Genomic DNA, 22304 nt, shown 5'->3' with positions numbered 1-22304 from the left:
CCCCAGACTTGGCGCCTCCCCCAGGCTCTCTTGACTCCCTGGCATCCCACCACCTCTGGTGTCTCTCACCATGGTTTGGTCAGGACCCCCTCAGACACTTACCCAGCTTCCCTCCTGCTGCTTGCCCAGTTCCATGGCACGAAAACCAGGAACCGAGTCTCAGCACCCAGGAGGCTGGGCCAGCGCCCCCGCCCCTGCCCCAGGACACAGATAAGCAGCCCGGTTGGGATGGGAGGAGCAGGGCAGGCAGCCTCCAGATTTAAAGTGGCAGGTGGGGCAGGTCAGGGCTGGTGAGGCACCTGGGGGTGGGGTGGCGCGGTGGCGGGAAGGCTGAGTGGAGTTGAAGGAGGCTGGGCCCACCACTCTGCCTGCGCCAGGCTCATTGTCCCCCTTCCAGGATGAGACCCCAGGGCGGGTCTAGCATTCTCGTCTAGGCCAAGGCCAAAACATAGAAGATACGGCAGTAGAAGAGACTGGGGGGCCCTGCCTCGTCCTTCCCCGACGCCACCCCCCCAACACACACACCGTCCCACACCCTCACCTCACCCAAAGCTGTCCCAGCCTCTTTCTTCCAAAAGGGCTCCAGACAAACCTCCTCTGTTCTGACTCTCCTCCTTAAACCAATCCTTGGGTCCCAGGGCCCCAGGGACCCTGCCCTCCTGCTCACAAGGGAGAGAGGGCAGGAGCTATTTCCCTGTGCATCTGCTCCAGGGTACAGACGACAGCCAGAGCCCCCATGCTCCCTGTGCTATCTGGGGAATCCCAGGCCCCAGCCAGCTCAGATGCCATCTCCAGGACAGCTGCCCAGAGCCACACCCAGCCCCCAAATACACCCATGCATGCGTGTGTGTGCGCGCACACACACACACACACACACACACAATTACTATCACACAGACTGGCCACGGATCAGCCAGGGCTGCCTATTGTGTTTTCTGCTTCTCCCCCCATCTCCAGATCCTGCATAGGCCAAGGTGAGCAGCTCCCACTCACTGAGAGAGGCCAAAGAGAAACAAATGGCAGCCCACTCCAGTATTTTTGCCTGGAAAATTCCATGGACAGGTAGTCTGGCAGGCTACAGTCCATGGGGTCATAAAGAGTCGGACACAACTGAGCGACTAAATGACCACAACAACAAAGGGAAGCAAGAAAGAAGGACCAGAGACTTTTTTAAAGAAAAGCCTGGAGAAGACAGGAGAGAAAGACAGGAGGTATGGGTTCCAAGTCCAGTTCTGCCAGGATGTGCTGTGTGACCTTGAACAAATCCACTCCCCTCTCTGGACTCAAACTTCTAATCATTAAGCCCTGCGTTCTCAAACTGAGAGGTACAAAGCTTCATCCTAAACATGGTGTGTTTTCCTAGAGCTTCCCTGTATTCCAATAAATCACATGAAACGTTAACTTATACATGAAAACAAACACTGTGTTACAGAATAAATGAAAAGTTAGCATGCATTTGAAGTAAGGCCTTGGAGATTTCAAAGGAAGTTCAGGGGACCAAAGCTTTGGCATCCAGGTCACTGCGCTGTATCCTGGAAGCGGAGAAGCCTGGGAGGCCCAGGCTCTGTCCACGCGCCCCTCCCTCCTTGCCAGCCAGCCCGCCCACACTCTGGCAGAGCCCCTGTCGTGATGCCCGCAGCCTCCCTGGCACGCGCTCACCAGCCTCTCCATCTCCTGCTCCCGAAGCCGCTCTTGGCGCTGCCGCCGATGGTACTCCAGGAGGTCATCCTCATTGTCACTGATCTCCGTGATGCTGTTTTTCCGCTCCCGGGTGACAGGCACGCGCAGGTCCCCGCTGGAGAGCTTCCTCTGGGCGCGGGGGCTCTGGCGGGGTGAAGCCCCAGTCAAGGAGCCCAGACTGTAAGCCGGGCTCAGCCTGCCGCTGAAGCTGCCCTTGCGGGGTGCTAAGGACTCTCCGAGTGTGGGCGAGGGGCTCCGTGTCCTACGGCCCCGGGCCCCCAGTGTCAAGGAGAAGTCCTCTGGTGAAGCCCCGTGGGCTGCCCAGCGCCGGGGGCGGGGGCTCTCTGCCACTTCCCTGGTTAGTTTGGGATCTGGGGCGGTCCGGGTGGGCACGGGGGAGAGAGCCCTGCGGGACAAAGATGGGCTCAAGGGAGGCAGTTCTCTCATGCTGTCCAGGCCCCGCCGGCCTAGGCGGGGGCTCTCTGGAGGCTGCAGGGTGCGTGTGGCTGAGCCGTCCGAAAATGTTCGGCCCACCAGCTGGCGTGAGGGGCTGGTGGTCAGCACCCGCTCAGCGCCTGGCAGCTCCCGGAAAGGGCTGGGAGGGCGGTCCTGGAGCGTGCCAATCTTGTTTCGGGGAGCAGGGACTGGCGGCTGGAACTTGGGGCTGCCAGGAATGCTGGTGGGCGGGCCCCGGGCACCTGAAGCCGGGTATTCACTCAGGCTGATCGCCACCACGGGCAGCTGCCCACCCGGCCGTGGGCTCTCTGTGGCTCTGCGGGCTTCGGCCAGAACGGTGGCTGCAGGACTGTCTGTCAGCAGACCTCGGAGACCAGGGCTGGGAGGCCTCTCGTGACCCCCCTTCCTGCCCACCCGAGGGCTCTCAGAGGGGCGAGTGCCACTCGGTCGGGACTGCGGGGGCTGCAGGGCCAGATGGTAGCTGGAGGACCGGGCGGGCACCAGCGGGGGCAGGGAAGGTGCTGGTTCCTGCCCACTGGGTGAGTGGCTGGCACAGCTCCCACTACTGGCTGGCGAGGAGAGTGGAGAGAAGGCCGGAGAAGTGTTCTCATAGCTGGAGCCCACAGACATGGCACCCGGGCTGGTTGGGGGGGACAGCAGGTAGCGCCCGCCATTGGCCATTGGTGAGAGTGGGGACGTTGCGGCAGGCTTCTTGCCAGCAGCTCCAGGCTCCTCTAGCACCAGTGAGTCCATGATTTCCTGCAGGTCCTTCTCAATAGAGCTCACCAGGGAACTGTGGCTGCCACAGGCAGAGGGTCCCCGGGTTGCATGCTGTGGGGTGTGGTTCCCATTCACCAGGCTTTCTGATTCTGTGAAGGGAATGCAAACAGCCTCAGGCCCCATTTTCACCTCCTGGGCCCTAGGGAGCTTTATATACAAAAGAGCCAGCGCCCCCCACCTCCTGCGAGCAGGGCGGGACTGCCAAGGCCCTGGAAGAGCAGCCCAGAGGTCCTGGGGCCAGCCCTGCCACTGACTGCTGCTGCACCACCTTCCCCAAATCGCCTGCCCTTGGTTCTGCCTTCTCTAAAGGAAGAGGGCTCTTCCGGCTCTAACATTTTATGACTTAGGACAGAGCTGGCAACAGTGCCAGGCACTTTTAGGTTCCTCCCCATCTTGGTTTCCCCAACCTCCTTGACCTCTCCATCAGAAAGGCAGGCACGCATTCTACAAAGAGCAGCGGGGCATGCTAGGGAGTGGGCCAGAAGTTCCAGGGGGTCTCCATTTATTAGGACATTAGCGCCTCCCAACACACAGCGGAGACCCAGGAAAACACACACACACACACACACACACACACACACACACACACATTGCCTCCAGGACTGGGTGACGGTGTGTGCGGCAGCACTTTATCCAATCAGAGGCAAGGGAGGGGCCTGGCCCTGAAGGCCAGTTCCTGGAAGCCAGGCTGGCCAGCAACTAGATGCAGCTCAGGGCCTCCAATTAGACCATTAAGCCACACCAGGAAGAGCCTGCTTTTGCCCTGCCCCAGCCCTCGTCAACCAACCGGGAGTCTCTGGAACCACTGCCCCAAACAGCTGAGGGAGTGGCATGACAATCTAAAGTAAGGTAAAGCCACCCAGGGAGTGGACTGGGAACCCAAGCTTCTGAGCCCCCAAGGGCCTAGTATACAGGAGGCAGAGGAGAAGGGAAAGCCTCTGCAAGCCTGAGTCTGGTCCAAAATTATGGGGGCTGTGTGGGACCAAGGAAGAGGAGTTGCCATGGATACTGGTGATCCCAGTGACCACCCATCTTTCCTCATATCCCCAGGCAATCCACTGAAACCACTGATGCCAGCCCACTAGATGTCCCTAACACACGTGCCCACCTGTCCCAGCACCACGATGACCCCTGTCACCCCACAGCCATCTGAATGCCTGTGCAAAGTCTGGGGTGGCAGGCCTGTGGGCAGCCTTCTGGTCTGCACCCCACCCCCAAGGCAGCTGGGGTGAGTGGGGGGCTGTGCTGGTTCCCTGGGACAATCACCAACTCTCCTCTAGGGATCAATAATTCACACACAAAGTGCAGCTGCTCCACTGAGTCATCAGCTGGCATGGCATGGCATGGCCTGGGGGTGGGGCAGAGCCCAAAGATACGATCACAAGCAGGTGGGAACCCCCCCCCCCCCAAAGCTTACAGCATCTCAGTCTGATGCTTCCTTCTGCCCCCTCAGGCCGCCCTCAAGGGTGAGGATCCCTGGTGGTGACATATGAGGGTCAGGGTCCCAGACACTGAGGTGACACCGTCCAGGGCAGTGGGACACAGGCTGGCAGAGGCCCCCCCCCCATCCCTCAGGCACATGATTCTCCCCAGTTCCAGCCAAGCAGCACTTCTTGGATCTCTCCCTGTGGCCAGACTGCCTGGCACTCTCCCCCAGCGGCCCATGGCAGGTGGCAGCAAGCCCAGATCATGGCTATTGTCTCGCCCTGACACTACAAGTGTGGCTGGAGTGGGCAAGGGGGAGGACTGTCCACAGGGTGCCATCAAACCAGCCACCTGCCCCAACTGGGTACCTACCTGGGCCAGGACCGTAGGGGGGGCCAGGGGCCCGACCCCCTGCCGGGATCATGCTCTTCATCCACTTGGCTTCAGCTGGGTGATTAAAGCGGAGAAAGGTGGACTGACCCAGGCACAACATGCAGCCTGCAGAGAGAGCACACGCTCAGAGGGGCAGGGCAGGGCTGAGGCAGCCTTTAGCCCACAGCACCTGCAGGCTCACTCAGGCTCCGAAGAGCCATCCCCACCTGCACTCCCAGCGGCCACATGGTCCACCCCTGACTCAGCCCGTGCCTGAGGCCCCAGCCCGGCTCCACAGCACACAGCCGAATGGAAAGAGCACTGGCTTCTAAGTCCCAGTCCTAAATTTTCCTCATTACCACCTGTGAGATCTTTGGGGAAGGTCACTTCACCTCCCTGAGTCTAATTCTCTCAGCAGAAAAATGAGAACAATACCACTGACTTGCAGAGTTAAGAGACAGTGTATGTCAGTGCTCTGTCAACGGAGAAGGTTCTCCAGAGATCACAGACCCTCACATGCCCCCACCCAACATGGACTCATGATCCATCTATCTGCCACTTGGGTGGAAGGGTCAGTTCAAGAGGCGGCAACTTCTAGGATCACAAACAAGCTCTGAGATAGGAAATGGGGAAACACACCACGGATCCGTCAGATGCACCGGCCACCCTTTCTGACCATCGAGAAAGACTGCTACCCTCTCTCCCTCTGTCGAAGCATTCTGCGGCCTGACATTGTCCCGCTCCATGGACTTTCCTGCAGTGTAGCCAAGCCTAGGCCAATGGGCCCAGCCTCAGCCAAGCACATTCCCAGGCAGTAGACACAAGCCCAGTCCTGCCCAGGAAGTGCGAGTGCGTGGAAGGGGGAGGGCATAGGGGAGTCAGAAAACATAGCCAGGGGCACTGGGAGTGTGCATGGCAACAGGTGTGCCCACAGCACCTAACCCTGTCTGGCAGAGTTCCTCTTCCCACCACACCAGGGGCTGGAGCGCTTCTGCCTAAGATGCTCTGTTGGGAGAAGCCAGAGACCTGGAGCTCTCTACCACCCACCCATCCAATCTGTCCACATCCTTGGCCCCTGGCCCCAGGCTCCTGTCTACCCAATCTGCTGCCACTTGGCACCCCAAGCTTCATGCCAGTCTGAGCTAAGACTGGCAGGGAATTCTACATTCCTGGACGCTGAGACAGTTCAACTCAGGCAGGCCACAGGGGCATGGGGCATCCCAGGCCATGTGGGGTACCTTGGCGGGCCCCCACACGGAGAAGCTCAGCAGCCTGTCAGGGGGATCCTAGGTATTGCCATGGATGGGGGGCTAGCAGGCTGAGAAGCCCACAGCAGATAACATGGTAGACAAAACCGCCCACTTCGCTGGTATACCCACAGGCCCTCCCAGGCGGGCGGGCACAAACAATTCTAAAGGCTGATGGGTGGTTAGGAAAGGAGGGAGCCTTCCCTGCCAAGCCACCAATCAGAGGAGCTGATCACAGAGTAATTATAACCGGAATAAATATTAGCCAGCCACACCGTCCACCTAATTACAACCACAGCTGTTTCAGACAGAACCCTGCCATTCCCATCCCCCTCCTTCCAGCCATTTAACAAGCTAATTAATGATGAGTTTGCAGGGTCTAGACAGACCCACTCAACCCTAGGTTGACTGGGGGGTGGGTGGAGGCAGAGTGGGGCAGCTCAGGAGCCTGACCACACAGTCCAGACTGGGAAGGACTGGGGAGTCTGGGTGGATTCCAGCCCATCAGTGCCAGGCCCACCCAAGGAGGCTGTAGGCAGGTAGGGACCCTAAGCTCTGGCTCCTCTAGCTGTGAGTCCCCTGTCCCTCCTCTGCCCCTCACCCTCCTCTATACAAGGGGTGTGGCCATGCTGCCTCCCGGGCTATAAATAGGTGATGCCAGGCAGCAGAGCTGGATCTGTATTAATAGAGCAGGCAGCAGGGCAGCAGGACTGATTGTAGCCCAGCTCCTGCCCAAATTAACTTTCTATTTGCACTCAGGGGCCCCAGGCATTACCCCTACTCTTGTCCCGTTTCCCCAGGGGCCTGGTCAGCCTGTTTCTGGGAAGAAACCTTCTCTCTGCTCACTCCTGCCCTGCACTGCCAAAGGTCAGCCCACGCAGGAAACCCCAGAACCCCTCCTCATCCAGTCAAAGTTGCGTTCCTGTCCCCGCTCCGCAGAGGGGCTCAGGGCCCAGCTGCGTGCAGGTGGGTAAAGGGGCTGCACATCTAGAGGGGAAGAAACCTGGCCAAGGAGAGGGTGGGTCCTTTCTCTGAGAGATGCACCCTGCACACAAATACACCTACACACTCAGAAACACACAGACGCACTCAGAGACAGCAGACAGGATCACACACTCAGAGCGACTGTCAACTGCCCTGCTGGCCACACAAACAGAATGAACTGGCCAAAAGGAGGCTGGGTGTGGGGAAGACCAGAGAAAGGGCCTTGGCCCCTTCCATCAGAGACCCCTCTTCGCCGTAAGACAGGCTCCCCTAGTCCTAACCAGGAACCCTCTACCCCATGGAGAGGCAGGTCCCACGGAGGCGACCACCGAGCGCGGGGTTGGGAAAGATGAAGCCTGCCCCGCTGAGGAGTGGCCCCGATCCCAGACGCCCCACTTGGATATGCATCGCTCTCTCTCTGTCTCTCTCTCTCTCTCTCTCTCTCTCTCACACACACACACACACACACACACACACCCGAGTCTCGCAGCCTCAGAATCCCAAAGTGGGGCTGGGGACCCGATCCCCCCCCTGGCATGCCTCCCCACCCCCTCGACGCCCCTCCCAGCCCGAGCTGCTCCTCGCCGGGCTGCCGGGGCTGCGGCGGCCGCGGGGGCTGAGGACTCACCACCGAATTCGGACCTCCGCACGGCTCGCCCCCGCTAGCCCCGGCCCTGCAGGTCCCCGGCCCGCCCCGGGCCTTTGAGGGGGCGGGCCGACCTCCCGCCGCCGGCTCCCGGCTCGGAGCGGCGAGGCAGCGAGGCGGCGAGCAGCCACCAATGCCCGGGGAGGGGCGGGCCGGCCGCCGGCGGCGGGGGAAGGGAGCCAGGAGGGAGGGACAAAGGAGAGGAGGAGGGGAAGAGGAAGTGATGGAGCAGCGCGGGGGAGCGGGATGGAGGGCGCGCGGCGGGCCGCGGCGGGGCACGCGCCCGCGGAGCCCGCCGGCGCCCCGCAGCCCGGGGCAGGGGCAGGAGTGCGGCGGGGAGCGAGCGTTCGCGAGAGGACGGAGAGAAGGAGGGGCGAGGCACAGACCCAGAGGCCAGAGCGTGAGGAGCCAGGAGGCAGAAGTGAGGAGACGCGGGGGTCTCACTGAGAGCCCGAGGCGCCGGGAAGGGGCCAGGCCAGCCCCCAGGTCAGCGTGGGCAGGCTGGCCTCGGCTCCACGTATTAGAGAGACGTCTCAAGCCAGTCAGTCCCAAAGGAAATCAACCATGAATGAATATTCATTGGCAGGACTGATGCTGAAGCTCCAGTACTCTGGCCACCTGATGTGAAGAGCTGACTCCCTGGAAAAGACCCCAATGCTGGGAAAGGCTGTGGGCAGGAGGAGAAGGAGGCGACAGAGTATGAGATGGTTGGATGGCATCATCGACTGGATGGACATGAGTTTGAGCAGACTCCGGGAGATAGTGAAGGACAGGGAATTTTAGGCGTGCTGCAGACGGAGGGGTCACGGTCGGACGCGACTGAGCGACTGAACAATATATTAGAGAGAAGAGTGAAAGTCCCAGGAATCCAGCCAGGTCACTGGGTCCAGCTCTGGCCCTCAGTCTGCCACTGTGACAAGTGGGAGTTCAGGCCGAGGCTGTGCTCTGGGAACAGTCTTGAGTCTAGCTCCTGTCTCTACCCTATACACCTCTTCCTCTGCCCCACCCCCATCCCCGACCCCCACTCCCCACACTGTCAGCAGTTCACCTCACCTAATGACCCAAACTGGACCCAGGCACTGCCTCTTCCAAGCCAGCCCATTTCCTTGGGTTCCAGAAGCCAACTCACCCCTTTCCAGCCACAACCAAGTGTGCAAAGAGCTCACCCACCCCAAGGAGGTACCTATCCCTCTGGAAAGAGTGCCACCCACCCCTGGAGCCCCTGGGACCATGCTGAGGTTCTAGGCCAGGCAAGTAACCACCACCCAGCCTCAGTCCCAGAAAATTCCTCACATTCCAGGACCTGGCCTCTGGACACCAGAACCTTAAGGGACACGCTGTGTTCTCTCAGATGTCCTCTGTACACTCAGAGCTCACACACCCCCACACATTTTCTCTCAAATACACACCAACACCTGCTCAGCCAGACACCACTCAACTGTGCACGCTCTGTCTGAATCACACAGAACACCCCAGTTAATGTGTCTCATACACGTTTATTCTCCAGCACACAACCCCTCAGGCACCAGTCCTTCTCTTGGTTCCACACTCACTCAGGCATAGCCTTCCACTCAGTCTTGGAGAGACTCTGAAATCAAAAGTCCACCTCCTGGGACTTGCCTGGGGTCAATCCCTGGTCAGGGAACTGTATTCCACATGCAGCAACTAAAACCTGGACTAGCCACATAGATAAATATTTAAAAAATACTTTTATTTGTTTGACTGCACCAGGTGTTAGTTGCAGCACACCAGATCTAGGTCCCTGACCAGGGATCACACCCCAGATCCCTACATTGGGAGCAGAGAGTTTTAGCCACCAGACTACGAGGGAAGTCCCAATAAAGAAATATTTTTAAAAAGCCATTTCCTTCCATAACTTAAAAAAAAAGTCAGCCTCCTTAGAGAAACAATCAAACAATTTTTCCACCCTCGCTGAACACCTAGCCACACTGCCATACTACATGCACACTCACACACGCATGCACACACATGCACGCACACACTCACATGTGCACAGGCAGTTAATTCCCCTTCTGAAGGAAAAAGGAAAACCATATAGGGTCAAATGCAAAATAGGGGGAGGCTTAAAAAAAACCTCCTCAGGAAATGTGATTCATCGGTCTGGAAACTGTGACGGCCAGCTGGACAGACCCAGACAGACACAGAGGACACTGCCAGGGGGAAACAGGGCAGGAGGCAGGCACACAGAAGTGGGGAGCTAGGAGCTTTTGCTTTTTCTCTCCCTCCTTTGAGCTTTATTAGTTGAGATCTTTATCAGTCTCATCACAGAGGACAGTCTGTGGGAGGCTTCCCTCCTATTTCACGGAAGGACTAACTGACAGCTGGGTGGAAGAGGAAGCGGTTCATCGTTCTGGATCCCAGAGGGAGGCAGCTGTATTACTCAGGAATCCTGGCTCCCAGAAGCCCCTACCCACCAGCAAGGGGCCTGGGGAGCGAAGGAGACTCGGAGGAGGCTCAGAGGCAGGGGCTGGCAGTGAATGGCTCCGAGAGGGTAGGGGACCTTCTGTCTAGACAGCCTGGGCCCCACGCTGCGTGGCTTTCTGGGTCCTTCCCTACTGGGTCCCCTCCCGGATCTTTCATGTGGTCTGGCACTGTGGTCTCAGGGTGGGGCAGCCTTGACCCAGATTGAGATTCCTCCTCATTTCCTTGGTCGTCTTCCCAGCTCTGTAGAGAGAGGGCCGCCTGGGATGTCCCAAGGTACCTGGGGACAAGACTGGAAGCAGGATCTTCCTGGTTCCCTCCCGTCAGGGCCCCATGGCCAGAGCTTTCACTCAAGTTGGCGTTGGCATCTGTTTTCTGCCTGCTTCCCCCCCACCCCGCCCCTGGCCCAGACATATTCCTGCTCAAAGAGCCTGTCACTGCCACTCTGCTCGTTATGACGTGTGCCTCTCCAAGTTGCCTATGGCTGGGCACAGTGCCCAGAATGATGCAGCCAGGGACCGGCCCAGCCAGAGAGGGCTCCTTGTTATTTCTAGGGTAGTCCTCTGGTTTTTCAGAGGGCTGCCCCCCACCCCCCGACCAAGGCTGGCTCAGGGAACAAGACAGGGAAAATGGTTCTCTTGCACATATGCCCACAGATAGGCCAGTGGTCAGTGAGTTCTCCTATCTTCACGGAGCACACCCGTGGACAGTTTGGTACCACCAGCCCTGAGTTCACCCTGCCTCCCACTTGAACACTCTGATCCATAAACACAGGGAAAGACACAAACACAGAGATACACAAATCCAGAGTCACAAACACATCCGGAGATACATAAACACACTCCAGTTACACAGTTACAGAGATAGCACTTGCACCCCCGAGCCACCCAGTTTCCAGGGAAACGCACTCCCAAGAATGTCCGGAGTGGGGCCAGGCAGGGCTGGGCTTGGTGCCTTGCTCCAGAGATGAGACAAGGAAACCCTCAGCTCCTGGAGCCCAGGGGAGGGGTAGTGCTGGGGAGAAGAACACCCGTTCCTTTGTGCCTCTGCCTACCCCTCCCCAGGCTGCCAGGCTTCAGAGACAGGCTAGCCTAGACAAGGCGGCTATGGGGTGGGAGGCAGGGAAAGGGAAGGGGGTTTAGGGTCAGGAGAGAGTGGGAGGGTACATACTTGGCAGGGTGGGCTTCTGGCTGAGGAAGAGTTGAGGGTCACTTGGGCCACAGGAAATGCCTGAGAATTCCATCTCAGCCCAGGCCCTCCCTCTTCCCACGAAGCTAAGTGCTGCCCTGGAAAGACTGGGCGGAAGAGACCTGCAGAGCATGGGTTCCTCCACCCTGCTCACAACACACAAGGGCAGAGCGTTCTTGCCCAGGAACATGAGGGATTTGGGGGTGGGCTCTTTCTCCAGCCTTCTCTGAACTCTGCCCCTGCCTCTCCTTGCTGCTCTGCTGTCTCACTCTCATGTACCCAAATCTTGGGGAAGATGCTGTCTTTGAAATGGAAGAGGACAGTCTGCAGCCAGATGGCAGCACAGCCAAAGCGCCAGTTTGGGGGGGTGGTGGAGTCAGATAAGAGGGAGAGATAACAGGCCCTCTGGAAGAGACGAGGGTCTGTTTGCTGCTGCTGATGGAGTCAGCTGTCCCCTCATATCACACACCCCAGGGCAGGTCTTCTGGGTCAGCCTTGAAGGAAGAGACCCCAAGGGGTGTGAAGAGCAGGAGAGAGGGAAACAGTGGAGTGAGTGGGATTTCCACTGCCAAGGAGCTTCTTGCCAGTAAGAGGTGTGAGTGTGCTTGGTGGCTCAGACATGTATGACTCTTTGCGACCCTGTGGACTGTAGCCCAGCAAGCTTCTCCGTCCATGGGATTTCTCAGGCAAGAATACTAGAATGGGCTGCCATTTCCTCCTCCAGGGGATCTTCCTGACCCAGGGATGGAACCCACGTCTCCGGTGTCTCTTGCATTGGCAGGCAGATATTCTTTATCATTGAGCCATCTGGGAAGCCCAGTAAGAGGTAAGAGTCCCCAGAAAACACTGCCAGGACATTGGTCCTCCTACTTAGAGCCAGGCTTAGCCCAAAGCTCCCGTCCTTTATGGCTACCCAAGCCCACTTTTCACATCCCCCTAATATGATGCTTCACTGTATACACTGATGCCCAGGGCAAATACACCTGGTCTATCAGAGTGCTACCTGGGCCAAGCCCTTCCTTACCTGCCTCGTCACCATAGTAACTGGAGGCCCAGTTTTTAGAGCTCTCGTATACCACACAGAGACCTATTCCTTTGGGAAACAGGGTGGTAAAGACATTCCTGACCCAGATGCTGTTGTCAACAGTGTTTTAATAGGAGTGAGCATGTCCTCGGATTTTTTTGCCCTTGTCCCATCCCCATTGTCCTGCTCTTCCAACCTCAACGGCTTTTTAGAACACCTCCCTCTTGACATTGTGGAACCATGCCATTGTTCCCCTTGTTGCTCCTCCAGCTCTTCTCACCTAACAACCATTAGCAACCGCTGCACAGCTCCCCGTGTCCTCCAGAGCAGGCAGTGGAACCTCTTCTCTCTCTTCCCACTACGGTGTGAGAGGTAGGGTGGGACGACCAGAGAAAAGCTGGTCTAGATGCTGGCGGGGGTTTTGAAACGCACCTGATCCAGATGCACCTGAGCACCCCACCCCCAACTTGGCCACTCAGGCAGTTACCATGGCAACCAAAATAGCAGGCTTCCCCTGCACCTGTCACGCAAAAGCTTTTAAACAGAGGCTCCCTGGCTTCAGAGCTGTCAGACCTTACCCTGAGTGAGCCGAGTGGGCTGCCGGACCGGGAGCCCATCAATAGTGCAGGCATTGCCGCAGGGGTAGAGGGTGAGGGTGCCCCGCAGGTTCTCGATGTAGCAGTGCTCTGGAGCCAGGCCTGGGCCCTGCAGTGAGATGTCCCTGGCTGCAGAGCCAATCACGGTCCTCCCTGAAGACAGGAGGCAACTGTCAGAGTCCGGTCCAGGCTGCAGAGGCAGGGAGGGGCTGGGAGGGCCACGGTGGGACTCGACTGCCACCTCCTACTCTGGGGAGAATCACCGCCTGCCCCATGGGGCCCCTGAGTCTGGTGGAGACAGTGAGGGGTATAAGCCCTTCTCGGCCCCAGAAACAGGAAGGCTCAGAGGACACTGAGGATCCACAAACTTAGTAGGAGCTTCTTCTGCAGAAGTCCCTCAGTCCCTCCAGGCTCTCCTCCCCAGGACCTTTCTCTCCTTCCCTATCCTCCCCCATCTTTTCTTCCAGCTCTCCCTCCCCACTCCTCTCCCTTCCTTCTGCCACCTGCAACCCTTGCCCTCCTCACACCCCCTCTCTCCTGGCCCCTGGAGGGAGAGAGCTCCTGGACTGGTATTTGGAGAATGTGGGGAATGTAGTATCACCCGGGCAACAAGTGCAGCCAGGAGAGGAGACAGGAAGGGCAGAAGCTGCAAGGTGGAGGGGGCTGTGCCAGGGCCTAACTCAGAGGTCTGCCCCATGCCCATCTTGCCCATCTCTCCAGCTCCACCAGCACCTTCTCCCTGGCTAGACATGGCCCTGGAGCAAAGCCCCCTTTCTTCTTGGCCACACTGGTTGCCAAGAGCCATGAGCTCTCCTATTTCAGGGCTCTCCTCCTGATTTCTAAGCTGATCTTTAAGCCTGGTCATGGAGCCAGAATTAGTCTGGGGAGGCACAGACAAGGGAAGCAAGCTAGGGGGCGGGGGTGGGATGGGGTGGGCATTGTGACATGGCCTCCTATTTGGGGGAGGTGAACACTGCCAGCAGGTAGCAAGAGGGGCCCCCGCATGCCTGGATTTCCAAGCAGGAATGTCTGTAAGGATGCAGGGGTGGCAAGTGGGATGCACCCCAGACTCACCTTCCTCCAGTGGCAGAAGGGTAATGGCTGTGCTGAGCCGCCCGCTGCCCAGGCTCACCAGATGGGGTTTGTCCGTCTGCACTTTCAGCCCTTTGCCTGTTTCGATCAGGTCCAAGGGTCCTTTCTGCAGGTGGTGGAGGTAGGGGATGAGCATCATGAGAGAGTCCAGGCTGGCACCTTACCACCCTAGTCCCAGTCACATCAGCACTCTCTCCAGCACCTGCCCTCTCTAAAGGGCTCTGTAGGTATTGAAAGGTTTAGCACAAAATCTTGTGCAGAGCAGTATTCTGTTAAATTGTAATTAGACCTGAATCTAGGCCACTAACTCGTCCCACTGGATTTATCTCAAGTCTTGGTTTAACTGCCCCTTTTGTCTATTAGGACAGAAACAAGGAGAAAGTAAGGAGAACTGGGAGGTGCTTGCTAAGAGTTGGGGGGGAAGTTGCTATAGAGGGGACCAGTCAAGACTTATCCCTGTAGACTTGTCCATGGCAATCCACTTGGCCATGGCTTGCCCCTGTTAAACTGAATTACAAGAGAGGGCAGGGCGGAAGCAGATAAACAGCTCCAAGTTAATCTGTAAACCACTTCCTGACTTTCAAAGGGTATTTTCTGGGTGAACCAATTAACCTAATTCAGCTAAAGACTTAGCTGTGGGGACCTGGGAACGAGCATGGAGGTAGTGTGCCTCTCATTCTTGAGCTGGGACCACAGGGAGGGAGAGGAGCTGACCTGTCCCCACCAGACCTCCCTCTCGCCCCATGGCCCCGACCTTTCTCACCTGCACCAGGCCCGGGGTCTTACATCCAGGGCCCACCTGGTTCCTATTGAGAGTGTCCATGTTCCTGGGGCCCCAGAGCTCCTGTGGACACAGCAGAAAACAGGTGAGGCAGGGATGCCAGAGCAGAAAGGGGCAAGGAGTGGGTTCTGTAGCAGCGTTCTCAGGGCGGGGGCAATGGCACCGTGGCTCGCAGCAAGCTCCTGCTGAGGAGATGGAGGCAGTTCAGGAGCTTGGAGGTCGATGGGGGCCGTGGAGGGGGGAAGGGGGGCAGTGCCACGTCTTCAGCCACAACACAGGTCAGTGTGGATGCTACCCCACCACACCAGCCCTGACCCCTCCCCTGAAAAGTCCTATAGGGCCCAGACCGTATGCTGGTCTCTCTTGCCTCTGACAGCCAGGACCCAGGCCTTGGCAGTTGAGGACCCTCGGGCATCTGAAGCCACAAGAAGGTGGGGAAAATCTACCTTAGAGAGGAAAGCTAGCTCAAGACGGCCCCTCCAGGGACACTGGTAGACAGGGGACCCCAGGCAGGTGGCAGGGCTGAGTGGGCACTCTCTTCCACAGCCTCTCCCATTTCTTTCCCCAGGGGTCTCAGAAGGATGTTTTCTTAAAGGAGACATGAGGGGGAAATGCCACGATTCCTGCCATCTCTGTCTCAATTCCTGCATCCTCTCCTCCCCAGAAAGCATCTTAACCACCCCCCCTCCACAATCAGGAAAAATAAAAAATAAAAACCCCCAGTGGTGACTAACACTGAAAATATAGGACTCTTGGGTTCTCAACCTAATTTGGTACCGTAGGGAGCTGAGGTCCTTAGAACCAGAGGTAAAATAGACTCCAGAGCTCCAGAGCCTTCCCCTCCGTGGATCACAGTTTTGGTACCTGAGAACTGTGAGGAATGAGCTTTGTGTACTAATATGTGCCTACGTGCCCATCCCTTGGCCAGCTCACTGAGGTGAGAAACTTCCTATTGACTGCTGAAATGTTACTGGGGAAGCTGAAGAGAGTGTGACCAAAGGGAGGGAGGGAGACCCAGGAAGGCAGGATTCCCTTCCACTTTCTCTTCCAGCCATCTTCTAAGAGACTGGGAGAGGAAGTGGGGGCAGGAGCCAGCACTCCAAGGAGTGTCTGACCCTGGCAGTGGGGCCCAAAGGCCTTAGCAATAGCGTTACTAATTTTACCCTCCCAGCTTCCACCCTTCCGGACCTGGACTGCATCATCTCCGTCACCATTTCCACCCAAGCTGGAGGAAGAGAAGCTGGAACAGGGCCTGAGGCCCACCCCAAGTCTGCCTGGGAAGAGGGAAGGCAAAGGCCGTTAACCTACACCAAGGCTCAAGCCGGCTTGGCACCTCCCCAGGAGATCTGGCCAGAAGGAGGAATTTCCAGGGACAAAGATGGCTGTACTGCTTCTTTCAACTCAGGGAGGTCCTTCAGCTTTCTGAGGAAGGAGAGGCAAGAGAGTGGGTTAGGGATATAAGTGTATATAAAAGAGGGTAAGAAAAAACAATGAACAATGGTGAAGGAAAGGCATCACTGGGTAACAGAAAGAGCTTTAGACTGGGATGCAAAAGCCTTAAATTCTAATTTTGACTTTCTTATTTATTAGCTGAGAGACCTTGGACATGTTATTTAACTTCTCTGAGTGTCAATTCGTTCCCTATAAAGCTGGAATTATGATTTATATTTAAAAAGAAGATTGTCTGGATTACTGCTTGCCTGGGGCCAGGTGTGGAATGGGTGAACCCATTAGACCTGTCAGAGGGACCATCTAATGGGCTATAAATGGGCAGATTTGGGGGGCATGATAGCGTAAAACTTGTGATGATGGTTTGCCCAGATCTGTAAATACATTAAAAATCATTGAATGTATACTTAAGTGAATTCATGGTATGAACATCATACATCAATAAAACTACTAGTCGTTTTTTTTTAAGATGAATGTCTTAGAGATTCAGAAAGTGAAAGCTGCTCAGTCCTGTTGGACTCTTTGCAACCCAATGGACTATACAGTCCATGGAATTCTCCAGGCAAGAATACTGGAGTGGGTGAAGTGAAGTGAAATGAGGTCACTCAGTCGTGTCCCACGACTCTTTGCGACCCCATAGACTGTAGCCTACCAGGCTTCTCCATCCATTGGATTTTCCAAGCAAGAGTACTGGAGTGGGTTGCCATTTCCTTCTCCAGGGGATCTTCCCGACCCAGGGATGGAACCCAGGTCTCCAGCATCGCATGCGGATTCCTTACCAGCTGAGCCACAAGGAAAGCCCTAGAGATTCAGGTATTATATCAAATGACACTCTGTGAAGTACAAAGCACTGTAAATATGCCAATTACTAGTATAAGCTTCCTGAACTTAAGTCACTTCACTTTTCTGGGCTTCAGTTTCTTCATCTGTCAAGTTTGTCATCATCACTCTGTGAGGGAGCAATGAGTGTGTTCATTTATTTACACCAAGGATTTCAAGTGGCGATAAAGCCTGTAAAGGAATGAGGTTGATGGGGGGAAAAGAGTGATTGGAGGAGAGGAGAGAAGAGAATAAGATGAAAGAACAGGAAGAGATAAGGAGAGAGGTGTAGGGAGAGACGGAGAAGATAAGAAAAGATGTAGAGACAGGGAGGCGCGAGGCCGTGGCTCCAGGTCCGAAACTCAATCCAGGTGGAGTGGAGGTACACCAGACCAAGGCGTTCCAGCCCGCGGGCGGTGCTCTGACCCAAGGGCTGCACCGCGGCCCGGAGAGCCGCCACCGGGGGGCGCCCTCTCTTTCCGCCGCTCCCCGGCGGGGAGAGCCAAGCAGGCTGCGCCGGGGCGCCCCCCAGCGGCCCCAGCGGCCGACCTGCTTCCGTCCCACCGGGCTGCCCACCGCCCCGGGGCTGTAATTATACCCAGCCGACTCACCCCTCCGGCCTCCGCCGCTGTCCTGGGAAACCCCGCCCGCCCGCTGCCAAAAAAAGGCCCCTGCGGTGCGTGTCCGGGAGGAGGGCCTGGGGAAGCGCCGCCGTCAGCCCCGGCTCTCGGTAGGGGTCTCCCACTGCGAGCTGAGACGTCCAAGCGCCTCCTCGGGCGCAAGGTGGCAGAGGCCTGGGTGTCTAGAGAGTCCCTTGTAGACGAGGCCGGGGCTCCGGCAGGTGACCCCGCGCCGGGTCCTGCGGCCTCCCGGCCCAGCGCGAACGCCCGGGCATCCAGGCCACCGGGGATCCCCTGCCCTACCTGGACCCCAGCTCTCTGACCGCGTGGGGCTCCCAGAGTCACCGCTTCAGAGGACTCGCTCGGTCCCTTAACGAGGGGCGCGGGAGGCCCTGGCGAGCGACTGGAAAGGTCCAGAACCAACAGGGACTGGAGGAAGTCCAGCCTCCAAATCGGGCCCCAGAAGAAAGGCCGGAGGCCGGCCCAGGAGCGAGAACGGTCCCCTGCAGCCCGGGCGTCGCACGGCCCAAGAGCGAAGCCGAGTTGGGATCCTTTCGGCGCGCGTCTGTCTTAGAGCAAGGGCCGCTGGCAGAGGAAGGGGCTGGGAAGGGAAGGAAACTGAGGCCGGGAGCCCAGCGGGCGCGGAGCTGGAGCCGGGCAGGGGCCGGACGTAGGGGAAAGGACGCAGAGAACTTGACAGTCGCTCAGTCGTGTCCGATTCTGCGATCCCATGGACTGTAGCCCGTCAGGCTCCTCTGTCTACAGGACTTTCCAGGCAAGAATACTGGAGTGGGTTTCCATTTCTTCCTCCAGGGGATCTTCCCGACCCGGGATCGAACCCGCGTCTCTTACATCTCTTGCATTGGCAGGCAGGTTCTTTACCACTAGCGCCACCTGGGAAGCCCTCAGAGAACTTTAGGAGATGGAAAATCGGGGGTCTGCGGAGGGGTGGGACGGGAGGGAAGATTAAGGGTTTGGAGAGGAAAAATAAAAGAGGGAGACTGAAGAGTGTGGGAAAAGGAGGGCTGCGGAGAGAAGACTGAGGGCAGAGGGTGGGGAGGAGGGGAAGAAGGTGGGAAGCAGGATGGAGTCCAGGGGACGCAGGGGAGGCGGAGCGGGGGAGGAAAGACAGGGACCGGGAAGGAGAACGACTGGGGGACGAAGGAGATGGGGGAGACTGGGGACAGACGAGTGCTCAAGGTAAGGGGGTGACGGTCCGGGGGAGCAGTCGAAGGTACTCAGGGCCTTGGAGGAGGAGACCGGCGTGGGGACGGGAGGTGAGGCTCTGGAGTGAAAGGAGTCCGGAGGGCTGGCCTGGGGACCCAGCTCTGGACAGAGACTGTAGGCGGGCAGCCGGGGCTGGAGCAAGCGGTGGGACGAGGCGCGAGTGTAGTTTGGGGCTGTGATTTTATCTGTGTGCGGAGTGGAGGTGGGGTGCCTCCGCACGGAGGGCTCCCTGCTGCCCCTCGCCGCTCTCCCCAGGGCCGCCAGGTGGGACAAGGCCTCAGTGTTGGGCCGCCCCGCCCGCCGCTGACGCCGGACAAGCGGCCTTTCTTTGGCCGGGCCGGGAGAAGGGGCCGCTTGTTTGCGCGGTCCGGGAAAGGCGCGGCCCCCAGACACCGCCGGCTCCCCGCGGGCGGCTGCGGGAGGGGGCCGCGCGCGTAGCATTCGTGTGTGCGGACTGAGTGTGTGATGGGCGTGAGCGGCAGGTGGGTGTGTGAATCGCGGGCTGCGTGGGCGCGGGGGCCGCAGGTGTGGATGTGGGCTTCCTGCGAGGGCGGCGGGTGCTTGGCGTGCGTGCGGAGTGGGTAGAGGTCTAGGTGTGTGTTGGGCCCCACACGTGTCACGGCGGAGAGACGGGCGTGTCTGCGTGGCGTGCGCGGTGGGAAGGGTGCGTGGGTAATGCCGGGTGGGGCGCCGAGTGTGTCTGCGCGTGCGATGCCTGACGTGGTGGGGGAGGTTGTGTTTGTGTGTAACCGGCCCGATGAGTCAGTCCCCGGAGCCTCCGGGACGGCTGAGCTAACGGGCCCAGAATGCAGCTCCGCCCCGGCGCCCTGGGTCCCCCGCCGGCCCAGTCTCCGCTCGCGCGCGCCTCGGCGGAAGCGTCCGTGGAAGCCTCGGCAACCCCGCGGCCCCTCCCAGTCCCCCACCGCCCCCGCCCGCGCGCTTCCCCTTCCCCGAGGAGCCCGGATGACCTGGCTCAGCCGGGGTACGGGGGAACTCCGCAAGGGATTCGAATCTGGACTATGCGGGCGTGCCAAGGGCCAGAGACTTACGGCTCCCACGGTCCCCCCTCCAGCCTCCGGGACCCCTAAAGACGCGGGGCCCTGGCAGGGCCCAAGAGGCCCCAGATGTGCCACCCATCCCCTGAACACACCCAGGGTCCCTTCCGGACAGCACTGCCTCCGAGCCCGACTCCGCATCCCTTTCCTGTCCCATCAAGGCGGCCCAGCCCGGGACGGGAGCTGAGATGCCCCCAGGGGACCCCGCTGTCCTGGCGCAGGGCTCTCAGTCCTTCTGTCGGCGGGAGAAGGGAGGTGTGGGGAGCAGGCGGACGAGACCCCACGAGTGTGGCCCAGTCGCCCGCAGGAAAGTCCTGGGACAAGGATCCGCGTTCCCCCCGGGGCGGCGGGCGGCGGTGGGAGGGTGGGGGGCGGAGCGCAAGCGCTCCCTCTGGCGGCGGCGCCGGCAGCGGCTCCGGAGGGCAGGAGCAAGCCGCTCCCGGGAGAGCAGCGGAGCCCGCTCAGCACAAAGACCCCGTGTCCCTACACACTCACCTGCGGCGCCCCTCTTCCCCGACCGGCTTCTTCCAGGATCTTCCAGCCCAGAGCTGGTCTGAGGGCTCTCGCCAGGTCCCCGGGACTTCCTCTTATCCCGTCCCAGCCGCGCAGCGAGCGGGACCCGCAGGCGTAGCGGGAGGGAGCGCCTTCACCTCGAGGGGAGAGGGGCACACCGGGTCTTTCGCCCAGATCGGCAGCCGCGGCCCCAGGCTTCGAAGGACACTCTTGCTTTTCCCTGGAAGCCCGCTGAGTAGGAGGAGAGCAAGTGGGTCCCGCCTTCCTACCCACCCCCCGCCCCGCTAGTCCCCGCCCCCGTTCCCCCGTCCCGTCCGCCTGGCCAGCCAGAGGAGACGCCCTTGTGGGACCGGAGCCCAAGGTCCCCCCACCCAGCCTTTCCCATAGCAGCACCTCCCCCCACGCCTGCACAGCGCGCGCTTTGTTCATCTCTGCAGCTGGGCTCTCCACCACCACCACCGAGTGCGCACCCCTGGCCCCACTCGCCCTCCCCTCCGGACTCTCCTGGACCACCCTCCACCCCTAGGCCTTAAGGCTCTTCTGAGGGTGTTTCCCCTTTTTTCTCTAGTCCGCCCCCTACTCTTTTTTTTCACTTTAGACGCCTGAACCCTCCATCAGCTCCTAGTGAACTTCATGGTCGCAGCCGTACAACATATTCTTAACATCTCCGAATATCTGCTGAAGGTATTCAGGTCTATCTACCCTCTGTCGCCTCTTCTCCTCATCCTACTCCAAGCCCCTCCGCCAGGATGAGCTGTAAATGGAGTTAATAACCGTCCAGATAGGGGCGTTTCTAAAGATACGTATAAAAAAGGCATGGTAAAATGCCACGCAAACTGTAGAGCATAGGAAAACCGAATGGAATTATCATCTTGCCCCCGTGTCCCTCCACCCCCACCACAACGCCCGGGATTACAGTTGGGAGGCAAACTGGTGCTCAAACTGGTTGAGCACAGCATCCTGTAGCAGTGTGGGTCTCCGTAGGAGTAAGGGTTTAATAAGGAAGAAGTGGGTGGGGAGGACCTGAAAATCTTAGAGAAGCCTGGCAACTGACCCTGGGAGAAAGTCATTCTCCTTTTCAACCATCACCCGAAATCCAAGCTGACAGCCGATCCTTACCTTGTAAAGCCAGCTCTTGCCCCAGGAGACTGATGGAGGAGGACCTAGGGATATGAACTCAGCTAGACTGGACCTTTTAAACCTGCACTGGAGGGACCCCTGAGACTCTTCCTTCCTGAAGGATACGAAGCAGAAAGCCCCCAAGGCTGTGACATTCCAGTGAGCAGAGGACAGCAGAAAATAATTTGTCCTCTTTGGGTGGACAAATCTTGTTCTGACTCAGTGCTTTTACTGTGCACCCTCCCTGTTTAACCCAGGAACAGCAGGAGGCTGAACTGCAGGAACCTTTGGTCACTCATTGACAGGGCCAGCACTAGCAGGGGACCCTCCCCACGGCCAGCTAGAGGCTGGAACCAACGGGACTAGAAGCAGGAAGGGGTGGTTGGCTCTTTGCAGCTACCTGCTATAGCTAACAGAGGTCAAACTATCAGGCTTCAGCATGTGCCATGGGTATCAGGAAGCCCCAGGATCTTTCCGGGGGTGGGGGAGCAGTGTTGAGAGTGGAAGGCTCTTATTCTTTCTTCATACCGTTTGAGGATCATAAAAGCATTTTAACTCTGACCATCTTTCATGAAGCAGATCACAACAGTAATTTTCAGGCTATTCTGTTAAATAAAAAGAAAAGGAAACAAACCCCAAACTTGTTGTATCTTATGTGCCAAGACCCAGCATTTGAGGGAAGAGGCTCAGATTGGGGTGCCTCACAGACTTTTCACTTAATTGTGCTTCATAAATCCAACTCTTCCTTACTGTCTTGGTCAGGAGGAATTTGGGGGAATAATCAAGCCT

The 22304-nt window shown here is 58.3% G+C and overlaps 1 protein-coding gene across 4 annotated transcripts in view; it reads right to left on the bottom strand.

Moving 5' to 3' along the window:
• PHLDB1 (pleckstrin homology like domain family B member 1) overlaps positions 1–20610 on the bottom strand; it is a 49067-nt gene extending 28457 nt beyond the window's left edge. For 3 of the 4 annotated variants that reach the window (XM_052652343.1, XM_052652344.1, XM_052652345.1), the window contains exons 1-7: positions 20379–20610; positions 16022–16135; positions 14696–14776; positions 13915–14038; positions 12823–12993; positions 4714–4839; positions 1660–3005 (exon numbers count right to left, since the gene is read on the bottom strand). In XM_052652343.1, the coding sequence (XP_052508303.1) occupies positions 1660–3005; positions 4714–4839; positions 12823–12993; positions 13915–14038; positions 14696–14755 (1827 nt within the window). In that variant the 5' untranslated portion in view covers positions 14756–14776; positions 16022–16135; positions 20379–20610. The remainder of the gene's footprint in view (positions 1–1659; positions 3006–4713; positions 4840–12822; positions 12994–13914; positions 14039–14695; positions 14777–16021; positions 16136–20378) is intronic. The other variant, XM_052652342.1, reaches the window with a different exon arrangement.
• Between the last annotated feature and the right edge of the window lie 1694 nt (positions 20611–22304).

The sequence above is a fragment of the Budorcas taxicolor genome, chromosome 15, assembly GCF_023091745.1.
Source record: "Budorcas taxicolor isolate Tak-1 chromosome 15, Takin1.1, whole genome shotgun sequence".
Taxonomy (NCBI): domain Eukaryota; kingdom Metazoa; phylum Chordata; class Mammalia; order Artiodactyla; family Bovidae; genus Budorcas; species Budorcas taxicolor.
The sequence above is the reverse complement of the archived record's forward strand: the minus strand, read 5'-3'. Positions and strand labels throughout refer to the sequence as shown.